This window comes from Chelonoidis abingdonii, chromosome 1 (genome assembly GCF_003597395.2).
Source record: "Chelonoidis abingdonii isolate Lonesome George chromosome 1, CheloAbing_2.0, whole genome shotgun sequence".
Classification (NCBI taxonomy): Eukaryota; Metazoa; Chordata; order Testudines; family Testudinidae; genus Chelonoidis; species Chelonoidis abingdonii.
In genome coordinates this window covers 121115073-121127232 of record NC_133769.1, presented here as the reverse complement: position 1 = coordinate 121127232, position 12160 = coordinate 121115073, and the positions used below count along the sequence as shown (strand labels likewise).

Sequence of the window (12160 nt, the reverse complement as noted above, 5' to 3'; positions counted from 1 at the left end):
TTGCAAAAAATCTGAAGTTTGTGTACCTGAAATGTGAGTCATACTGTCCGATGAATCATTTACCTGGGATTACATAATACTGTATTGTAGCTATGTGGGCAACTGCTGCTAATAGGTTAAATCTACCCACATCACTAAGCTAAATTCTGCAGTCCATCCTGAGGCAAAATTCTCATTGGCTTCAGTTTGAATTTTGCCTGATTTAGGACGCAGGATTTGGCCCACTGGCAATAGCACATAGAATTGAGAGTCAGGAGAGCTACCAAGTCCTGACGCTTCCAATCAAGCTATTTTAAAGGGGGCACTCTAGCTATAGCTCTGATTGAAATCTCCATTTCAATTAAAAATGAGCCTGGGATGCCAGATTTGGATCCCAATTCTAAATCCCATCACAGTTCAGATGGTCATATCCAGGGTTTATGTTCTGGTCATCTCTAATCACAATACATTGGCACTTCTTCCTGGATAGCAGCAAAGGCAGCTCATTTAAACTGCCTTAGTGACACATAAAAATCCCTTTCATACAGGGGAACTATCTGGTAAACACACTTTTAAATGTCACATGCACCATAATCACACAAGCCATTAATAGGTTTCATTGGCCTGAATTTGGGTCAGACAAGGTCTATGATGTAAAAAATGCAAATTTCAGCCCCAGAGCAACAATTGTTTTCCACTGGCTTTGAGAAGTTCAGGTGTGCCATTAGAAGCCAAATTCTACTCTAGCATAAGTGGGCACAATGCCCATTGAAGACAATGGAGCACAGACATATTGGGCCAGATCTTCAACTGGTATAAACTGGCCTGGCTTTATTGACTCTAATGGAGCTATGCCTGTTTACTCCAGCTGAGGATCAGGCCCTGAATTCAGGCTAAAGAATGAGACATTAGTTTAACACCTTAAATAATGAAATACAAGCAAAGAGTTTTCTGTGCGTAATTATCATGTTTTAATTTACAAAATATTGAAGCATGTACACAACAATTCGTTCATTTACTTAAAGACAGTTCCTTGGTGGCATATTGCTTCTATCTCCAGATAATTACTCCTGTTTACTTGTTTAACATTAATAATCTAATACACAAAAGCAACTGCCATCAGAGCCCAATATCAAGAAGGAAATAGCAGTTTCTCACAGTTTGTCATTTTAAAATGAGGAAAGGCCCTGCTGGAATTGCTAACTTAGTATCATTGATTTTTCCCCAGTGGTTAATTTTCTATCAGTCAGGAGCTCTTTTACTACAATCCAGCTGTTGAGAAGATAAAACAAAACACAGGGTACTCTTGATTTAGCACAGGGGTTCTCAAACTTCTTTGCATTGTGACCCCTCCCCCCGCTTCTGACAACAAGAATTATTACATGACCCCAGGAGGGAGGACCGAAGCCTGAGTCTGCCTGATTCCCACTGCCCCAGGTGGGGGAGCCAAAGCCTGAGCCCCACTGCCCTGAGCAGGGAAGGGGTCAAAGCCAATGCCCAAGGGCTTCAGCCCCCACCTGGGGCCCTGTAACCTGAGCCCCACTGCCCAGGGCTGAATCCCTCAGGCTTCGGTTCGGTCCCGAGCCCCAGCAAGTCTAAGCCAGCCCTGGCGACCCCATTCAAATGGGGTCCTGACCCATTTTTGGGTCCCGACCCACAGTTTGAGACCCACTGATTTAGTGTAATTATCTGTTGCCATGTGCTTCCAGACATCTCGTTACAATTTCTCTCCGGAGGTATTTACCAGAATGAAGAATATTTATCTCTGTAACTTCAACATATTTCCTATAGTCATAAAAATTATTGTTCAGTCTAATGTGACTATCAATTTTTTTAAAAAAATATGATTTAAAAATCAAGAAGTCACATACTTGGTCAGCTTCCTCCTCTTTAATCCATGTTTGCTCCTGTAAGGCAGACAAACACAGTTTTTTTCAGTATAACTCATCATCTGGACTTGATTAAAAATTAGTCCAACTGTCAAAATTTAACTGGTTTCCACCTGAATTGAATGTGTAGGTTTTATGATCTCCTTAATATGTAGGTCAGGAGTGAGAGTGGAAAGTTGATCTCTTTGAAGTCAATGGCAAAACTCCCTATGGATTTCATCCTTTGGCGTTAAGGCACTGCTTGCCTTTCGGAGGAGAGACTGTACACAGGCAACCATGCTCAGAGACCTTGGGTGAAATCCTGATTACGTTGAAGTCAATGGGAATTGTGCAACTGACTTCAAAGGGCCCAAATTTCACCCCTTGTGCCTGAGCCTGGCATAATCCCTCCAAAAGTGCACGCCAAATTAGCCTGCTACATCCCTTTATGAATTGCAGCATAAAGTTCCATCACAGTCACTTCAGCTCTGTCCCTGCCTCACCTGGTCCTATCTGCTCTAGGAAAGCTAGTGCCACCATACAGATGAAAGAAACACAAGGACTGAGATTATGCCTGCCCCTTCACAAGTATGCAAGGATTGGAAGCCCCTTAAAACCTACTTCCCCCTTTCCAAACACACGTGAGACTAAGAAATTCTAGCCTATACATGGCATTTCACATATACTACATAATCAGAATAAGGAATGATCCCCTGCTTCCATAATGAAGGCAATGGTAAATATCCCACACATTTCAACAGGAGAAGGAAATGAGTGAGTTAAGCAAGGTAATCCTTAAGAAAGGGAAATAAAAAGTGCCACCATCATACATTACGTATTGTTCCAGACAAGGAAACCTGGCTCACGTCTGTCTAAAAACAGTTCTAATATGTGACGAGTCACACACTAAAGAAGACCTGAAGAAGAGCTCTGCATAAGTTTGAAAGCTTGTCTCTCTCGCCAACAGAAGCTGGTCCAATAAAAGATATGACCTCACCCACCTTGTCTCTCTAATTCACTACACTGTCTACTGCTTACCTCTGAAGAGCTTAAATTCACTGACAGCAGGAACAATGTTAACCAGTCAGATTATATGTCCAAATGAGTACATTATGAATTAATTTAGTGACAGTTTCTAAGAATATTGATCATGTCTGCTAGGACAGTCAGACAGCTTGAACAAATTTCTGCTCCCTAAAAGGCCCATCAGATATGCTAAATACTTTTTCTGGGCCTTAATAGTGATATCTGCCCTTAATAATAAAGTTAAAACTTTTTTATTTCATAGTCACAATCAAGTGATTTCTAGATACTCTTGGCTAAAGCAATCGATACTAGCTAAGATAGCTTGAAATTAGATTTTTTTAAAATCCAAAAATGGGAAAACTAATTTATTCAGGGAAAAATATTTTGATGAATTTTTAATTTTTTTTAAAACAAACTAAATTTTTTTTAAAAAAATTGGTATTTCCAAAAAATGTTTTGAAATAGCAAAGGAAAAATACAGAGGAAACTGGAAAAAGATAAAATTAAGTTTTCCCTCCTTTTATCTCCAGAGGAATAAAAAGGAGGAGGAGGGAATTTTGAAAAAAAAAAAAAAAAAGAGAGACTAAGAGGAAGGGAAAAAACATCCCGAAAAGTCAAAACATATTTTATGGAAATGAAACAAAAAGTTTTGAACATGTTTCTAAAAGCTTTGTTCTGATTTTTTTCATAAAACAACAAAAACCGGAATGAAGCAAAAACGGCCTGTTTTCTTTCTAAATAATTCCCACTCAAGAAAAGTTTTTTGATCAGCTCCATCATCAGCTACTACTCTGGGGCAGTACCTTCTTGTTGTATTATAACAATCCATCTTCATTCATAACAGATGGTGCGTCTGCAGAGTTAACATAGCTATGCCAATAATATTTCTACACTAGTATGGAACAATTACTATGTAATACAATATATATTATTATCTATCTAACTTGAAACATTTTTTTGCTATTTAGACATTGACACGTGCACCTTGACTATACCCATACCCTTGAAACATTTATTTTACACCTTAATGGTAGTTTTGCCAAAGAAGTCTTTAAAATGAATTTATCCAGGCTACCGAAATGATATCTCTTGTGACTAGGGTAAATCTGAAAGCTTGGCGTACAGGATTAATTTAAAGGGAAAAATATTAAAGTGCTGCCTATGATGCGAGTGCTTCTAAGAAATCTCCTCTAAGGAACACTTCAATAGGCACATAAAACAGATGATTGACATCCATACCTCATGAGACAAACAGAAACATTTATTAAGCTTCCAGAATCTCAAAAGTCCTTTGTTCCTTTACATTGCAATGGCTGCTGAGTATTCACAAAATGTCATAACCAAACTGCACGTAAAACAAGGATGCTTGAAACAAGAGATTTCATTTCATGCTGGTATTCCATTTACATTATAGATTTAACATAGGCTTAGTAAAAACTAATCTAACACTCTGAAGGCCTGATTCTCCATAGTGCCACATCTTGTGTGGTCATTTACACAGTGCAACGTGGGTGTAGAATACTAGCATCCTGATTTGATAGCATGTTACATCCACTTTGGACTGGTGTAAATGACCACACAAAGCATAGGTGCTGGAATAGGGGTGCGGAGGGTGCTGCCACACCCCCTGGCTTGAAGTGGCTTCCACTATATACAGGGTTTACAGTTTAGTTCAATGGCTCTCAGCACCCCCACTATACAAATTGTTCCAGTGCCCCGATTCAAGGGGCAGGTCAATGGAATACAAAGCCCTGAGCGATTTTTGGAGAGTTTGCTCCTACTCTTAGAGAAGTCAACAGTAAAACTCCCATTGGCTTCCATGGGAGCAGACTCAGACCCTTTCTCTCGTAATCAAAAAATTTACTTTATCTAGATCTATTCCCAATTTAGAGGAGTGCTTTTAAATAGGCAACAAAACCAGAGATGATATTTCATCTCCACAATCCTTGTATAATATATTCCTCTGACTAACTTAACTGGGCACTGCCATTCCACGTGAATACTGCCATCATCCTGGTAAAAGATTCTGGCAATAGCGCGAGAGAGCCATTCTTTTGATTTAGTACCAAACAGCAGAGACATCACTTTGATTTCAAATCTAAAGGGGCACAAACTCCCACTCAGTAAGTAAAAATTTCTTGGTCATACATATATTGAGATTTCATTTATGATTTTGTATGTTTATAAGCAAGCTATAGACATGGGTGGTCCATGTTATGGTTGTTTATAAATACAGCAATTAAAGAAGTTGGAGATGACTATAAGCCAGGGTTGTAAGAAGTCTTTGGATCTAAAGCAATTGATTAGCCACTTATCAAAACATCAATCATTTATTAATCCTTTATCAATGGAACCTTAATATAAAGTGTGACCCATTTATTATGATTGGGGATAGCTAGCTCAAAGCATTTGCTGTACAAATTCTAGGCCAGTTTTTGCTTCCAACAGCAAAACACCTATTGACTTTGGTGGAGAAAGACTGCACCTTTAAAAACAATTGGGTTGTTCTGGATTTACCCAGGTGAACTAACATCAAGTAATTAGTAAGAGAAGATGGCAGCAGAAAGCAACATCAGGCAATCAGCAAGTGGATAAGGCAAAAGTTACAAGGGGGTTTGTAATAAAGTGAAAAAAGTTGCAAAGAGACAATAATGAAGTGCACGGAAGTGACCACTACAAAATTTTCTTTTTAAGTAACAAAATGGGTAGGAGCATAAACAAGCAAAATGTGAAGCAAGTAGCATGTATTTACACACACACACACACACACACAGACACACACACACACACACACACACACACCCTCCAGTCCATATTTCAGCACATGAAAATTACTGTAACTTCAAAATCTTCCAACCATTTGAAAACAAAAGAGCACATTTTTCATGTATTGGGAAATTAATATGGTTTAGCTATTGCATAGGGAAAAGACAAGTAAAATCACTTACCAAGGATTAATATAAAATGCCAAAAGATAATCAGTCCAGAGGCATGAGGGTAGCAGAGTTAGGAAAGCAAATACACTTCTACGCCTGTGAGCATTAATAGATAACATACATAAAGATGAAAAAAAGTGAGGAGAGTTAGTAAGACAAACTAAACTCAGGAGCTCAGTCAATTGCATAATAGAGGTTAGTTAACAGGACAAAAATTTCCTGTTACTCTTTTAAACGTGAAAATTAGCAGCTTCCATGGCACTAGTACTCCATGATCCTGCAGCTTGTGTAGTAATTTATACTTGTTCAAAATGAGTATAAAATTGTACACAATCGGACGGGAGCATTTCACAGTAGTGCAAATATACCTCTATCCCGATATAACACAACCCGATATAACACGAATTCGGATATAATGCAGTAAAGCAGCTCTCCAGGGGGATCGGGGGGAGGCAGGGCTGTGCGCTCCAGCGGATCAAAGCAAGTTCGATATAATGCGGTAAGATTTTTTGGCTCCCGAGGACAGTGTTACATCGGGGTAGAGGTGTAACTACACAGAGTGCAAGACAGTGTAGATTTAAGCCCAATATTTTAAAGTAAGGTTAACAGATGTAACGGTGCCAGGTAAAGATGCTACATGTGAACTCAGGGTGGGATTTTCAGCAGCGCCTAAAGTCACCAAGGTACTTTTAAAATCCCACCCACAACTTTGTCATCATTTATATTGCTCTAGTTTATGGTATTTAGGATATTTCTAGGGAGTTACATTTCATTTTCAGCTACGTATAGCTATTCTATAGCCCAAATTTGCAAAATTTGTTCTGGCAAGTAGTCCCATTGGTTTCAGTGGGAATAGGTGTACAAATGTCAGAGGATCAGGCCCATATACCTTCTCAGTCCTGTTGAGTCAGATTTCTGCAAATGACCATGAAACTGCAAAGGCAATACCACGAATAGGTAATACCAAGCCTTAAAACAGTCACCATACATTATTCCCCAAGGTTTCCAGCAAAGTTTTATTCGTTCTTTTGCTAAACTCAGTTTATTTCTGTTGTTTCGGTGGATAATTTTAAGGCAGATTTCGCTACCATTAAATATAGGTTTTAGATACAAAATAACTCTTAATATTTATATTTGTGTTTTATGGATCAAATTCTGCTCTGAGTTACACAGATGTAAATCCAAAGAAGCTCAATTAATACAGGAGTTACTCTGGCTTTACAGCACTCAGTAGAATTTGGTCCTGTATAATCAAAAGTACTTTAGAAACATTAATTCTGACTGAAACTGATAGATTTTGCGCTCCTTATTCAAACAATGGGAGTTTTAACTGAGTAAGAATTTTGTGATGTGGCTTATCATCAGGGCCGGCTCTAGGTTTTTTGCTGCCCCAAGCAAAAAAATTTTTGGCTGCCCCCCCCCAGACAAGAGCTCCCCGTCTTGCCCACCAGTGCCCCCTTACTCACACCCCCTGCTGCTCCAGCACTGGGTTTCCCCTCATACGTGGGATCTGCTACCAGCACACTGCAGCCGAGCTCTGGCCCAGCTGAGACTCTGTCCCCATGCAGGTGGAACTGCCGGGCGGCGTGGAGTGGGAGTACTTCCAGGTGGTGGCACAGCTGTGAGGCGGCGTGGAGAACACGGCCCTCTCCCTGGGCTTCGCAGCGCTGCTGGTGACCGAGGTGGATCAGTTCGTGCTCACCGCCCTCACCCCCGACATGTTGGCGGCCGAGGACCTGGAGAGCCCCCCGGACCTGCTGCTCTTCAGCCTCATGGTGCCCTGGCCCAGCCCCAGTGGGAGGGAAGGTGAGGACCTCCGGCTGTGGGGCTACCTGCTCAGCACTGACGAGCCCAGCCGGCTGCTCACCTCCTCACACACTCCAGGAGACCCTCTCACCACCACCGCAGCCAGGGCTCGGCTCCAGGGGACCCCGTTTCCCTCCCTCCCCGGCTCCTCACACACTCTGGGCAGGGCCGCCCAGAGGATGCAGGGGACCTGGGGCAAAGCAATTTCAGGGGGCCCCTTCCATAAAAAAGAGTTGCAGTACTATACTATAGTAACATGTATTTGGAAATGTAAAAAATAACTAGTGAAATACATTCAAAAATTAATTTGTAATAATTTGAAAATACACCAAATACACTATTTAAAACATTAAATACTTTACTGGTATGTATACATTTGCAGTTACATAATGGGCTGTTACTGGGTGATGGTTGGTGCCAACGGGCTGTCACTGCCTGAGGGCGGTGCTGCTGTTGTCCAGGGCTGGGTGGGGAGCTGGGCTCTGGGTTGGGGGGTGCCTGGCTCACAGAGGCTGGGCTCAGGACATGTGGGGAGCATGGGTCGGGGCTGTCTGGCTCAGAGGGGCTGGACTCGGAGCTGGGGTCAGGGCGTGGGGGGATGGGGGGCACGGGGATTGTGCCCAGCTCTAGAGGGGCTGGGCTCGGAGCGGGGGGTCAGGGCTAGGAGGATGGGGTCGGGTGCGCCAGTTCTGGCCCAGCCCCTTACCATGCCGCTTACGCCTCTCCCGACAGCGCTGCAGTGGTGTGGTGTCTCAGCAGGCCTGAGTTCCCGCTTCTCAGCTGCAGCTTGCCAGCTCTGCCCCCACCAGCTGAGACACCGGGGGATGGGGGAAGACGAGGCGCGGGGAGCCTCCGACATACCCTGCGGGGCCCGGAGCCTGGGGAAAATTGCCTCACTCCCCCCCCCCGCCCCGCCTGGGCAGCCCTGACTCTGGGAGCCCTTCTCGCCACTGCCGCAGCCCGGGCTCGGCTCCAGGGGACCTCGCCTCCCTCTTCTCTCTCCCCCTGGCTCCTCACACACCTGGGAGCCCCTCTCACTGCCGCCGCAGCCCGGGCTCGGCTGTTGAGGAGCGGGGACGGAGGGGAGCCAGGCCCGGGCTGCAGCGGCAGTGAGAGGGGCTCCCGGAATGTGTGAGACCCGGGGATGGAGGGAGGAGGGGTCCTGCTGCCGCTGCCACTCCCAGCAGCACCGTGTTTTTTGAGTGGGCTGTGCAGTGCACTCGCCGGGCGGGCATGTGGCGTGGATCCTGCGCACCGAGTCCAGGGCCGCTCCCACAATGAGCCCCAAGCAAAAAAAAAAAAAAAAAAAAAGGGGGGGGTACAGAGTGCCGCCCCTTAGAAGGTGCCGCCCCAAGCACATGCTTGGAGGGCTGGTGCCTAGATCCAGCCCTGCTTATCATAGACTTAAGGTCAGAAGGGACCATTATGATCATTTAGTCTGACCTCCTGCACAATACAGGCCACAGAATGTCACCCACCCACTCCTGTAACAAACCCCTAACCTATCATCATGAATGTCTGGTATTCCCAGAAGTAATACTGCTGACCTATGCCCGACTACTGTAAAAGAGGAACAAAGAGTGGACACTTCCTTTGTCTGTGGTGTTGGCTAACGTGGAGATAGCAGCACAAATGAGGCATGCGTGTGTGTGTGTGCATGTGCATGAGCAAGAGTGTGCGCATGTGCGCACCAGAGAGAGAGTGAAAATCAAGATGCATCTGCAGTAAGTGACCCTAACCCAAATCATTCAGTCTACACAGGAAAACCCCACATAGGGAAGGGGAAACTCCAGTTTCTACTTTTTGTTGTTGCTGCTGCTGCAAATAAAGGGTGCTGGGGAGTTTGTTGGGCCCACGATTTATAGAGGTTTTTTCAGATTTTGGGGTTCTGTCAGATACAAGTCTGCCTGGGGGCAAGTGAAACATGCTGCACAAAACTCACCTGGTGATGCTGCCCATACAATCTACCCTCCAGGCAGTTATGAAGCATGGAATGGGAGAGCAGCTATGAAGCATGGAATGGGAGAGTGGTTTAAGCACCAATCCTGTAAACACTTAAGCACATGATTTACTCTAAGCACATGAGCAATACCACTGACATCCAGACTACTTATATGCTTAAAGTTAAGCACGTGCTTATGTGTTTATAAGGTCAGGTCCTTAATCCTTAATAGTTGAGAGGAATCTCTGTGGGGCTGGAGTGGGGACAAAGTGGGCCCCTTCACAAGCAAGCCTCTATTTTCACAGAGGGCCTTCCGCCAGGCCTGGAAATAGGAGTGAATGTTGTTGCCAAGGCAACCCTCTTCTCTTCCATATCCCCAGGGTCAGAGATTTGCCGGTCTTCATCCCATCTGCCCACAGAGGCAGACGGAACAGTTCTGGCCGAGGTTTCCTTTCATCCTTGGATATCAAACAGGAAAAGTGTCCATCAAACCGCAACCTAATCTGATTCAAATTCTTATCTTTCTTTGTAGGCAAAACTCCCACTGAAATGAGGACCTCAGGATTCGGCCCCATTGCCTTAAACTGGTCAAATACTAACCAGATATAATCTTTGAGAATTCATGCAGATGATAACTCAAGCAACAGGAATGGTCACACTAACTCATGCAACCCTAACAATGAATTCTCCCCCTCAAAGCCCTTTCTGTTTTGAATAATGTCTGTTGCTATTTTAGTAATTTGATTCCAGTGTGGATTTTTAATTTACAAGAGTGTTTGATCTTCTGCCTGGGCTGCAATTAACGTACTCCAAACAAGAGAAGCTGAGAAGGAGATTAGCATGTACTCAGTATGGCTGGCTGCTATTAAAGCTAGACAAGCAAGTGAAGCTTGTTTAATATGTAGTTAATTAGCAGCACTGTTAGGTATTGACAGGCTTTCCTGGGATTGTTTGTTCAGTTTGTGTACTTATAAGCAAAAGGCTTGTTTTGGTGCAGTATCAGTCCATTTAATCCCACCCTTGCTCCCACCCCGTGAGATCACAGAAACAGTTCCAAGTTCACCAATTCCTCATTCCAATCCCTTTCACATTCAACAAAACTGAACCACGAGTGAAAAACTGTAGCACTTAGTTTCTTTTCCCTATGGATTTTGGTGGCATTTTTTAACAGAGTATTTTGCCAGCTTTCCATATCTGGGTTTTTTGGGTGGCTGACAATAACTTCCCAAAACTGTAAACAAGTCAATTAGGAGCAGCACTGGACTATCGGGAACATGAATAAGAATCAAAACATCAGCAAACAATAGGGAAATCACTAGGGCCCATTTTGCCTTGATGGAAGCTAATAGGGTGGATTTATTTGCTCTAACACCTCTCAGGGAGTGATGGAACTATTGACGGAATGGAATAACTAATCAATGCCTGCTGTTCCTGCAGATGGTTTTCCAGACCTGACAGGGTGTGTTTTGCTTCCAAACACCCCAGCAACACTGAGCACAAAGTTGCAAGAGCTATTTGAGCTAGCTTGGCCTTGTTTCCAATACAAAGGAAAAATAACTAATGGCACTGCGGCTTGTATTTCTGTGAACAGAGTTGTTAGCTGATGATCTATAAAGAGCAGCCTCACTGCTTGATGTTAATATATCTCCATAGAGCTGCTAATGGATTTATAGATCAGCCTTCTATCCCTTTGTTACTTTAGGAAATATATAGAATGTGTGTAAGGGAAGGAAAAAAAATGTAGCTAGTGAAGTTGGAATATGTTGTACATCCTCATTTCCTACTAAAAATAGTTTCTGACAAAAGACATGGCCCTGGGCCATCATTCAGCCAAATAAAATATGAACCATCACCAAAACTCAGCTATCGTTGTTTTATGTTAAATTGTGGTAGCAATCATATAACAAAAACATAAGAACATAAAAGTCAGATTTGCCAACGAAAGTAGATGGTGAGAAAAGGATAAGGGGAGGGGAAGCATAAAGGTAGCAGTATATAACTCACCAGTTATATGGAAGTTTTCCATCTCTCTCCAATGAAGCAAAATTGACAAAAGTTCCAGCCCCACACTCCCTGTTTCAGGAAGACCATTGAATTCAAGGTTATCATTGCTGAACAAACATAATGCTTGTTGATTTTGTCAACGGTGTCGCCTTTATACAGTTGGTTTGAGCACTGGCCTGCTAAACCCAGGGTTGTGAGTTCAGTCCTTGAGGGGGCCATTTAGGGATTTGATGATTGGTCCTGCTTTGAGCAGGGGGTTGGACTAGATGATCTCCTGAGGTCTCTTCCAACTCTAATAATAATCTATAATCTAGATCACTAAGAGCCTGATTCTAAGAGGTGGTGTGTATCCAGGCCTCCCACTGAAGCAAGGGCTGAACTTGCTGGGAACAGCTCAACTGAAGTCAGTGCATCGGCACCATCGTAAAGCCATGTCTGGATGTGACCCTTTAGAAGTAGTGGGTGCTGGCCATCTCCTGAGATCAAGATTCCTAATATTCTGCCTCAAGAATAAGATGAGAAAAAAATTGTCAATATGGATTTCTATCCAGGGATGTAAATGGCATCAATCTCCATAGTTTCAGAGCACCTGCCAAGTG

The 12160-nt window shown here is 43.4% G+C and overlaps 1 protein-coding gene across 1 annotated transcript in view; it reads right to left on the bottom strand.

The window, feature by feature from the left end:
- PTPRO (protein tyrosine phosphatase receptor type O) overlaps positions 1-12160 on the bottom strand; it is a 207637-nt gene that overhangs the window by 22609 nt on the left and 172868 nt on the right. The window contains exons 16-18 of the mRNA XM_032770497.2: positions 11562-11630; positions 5822-5905; positions 1851-1886 (exon numbers count right to left, since the gene is read on the bottom strand). Coding sequence (XP_032626388.1) covers positions 1851-1886; positions 5822-5905; positions 11562-11630 — 189 coding nt within the window. The remainder of the gene's footprint in view (positions 1-1850; positions 1887-5821; positions 5906-11561; positions 11631-12160) is intronic.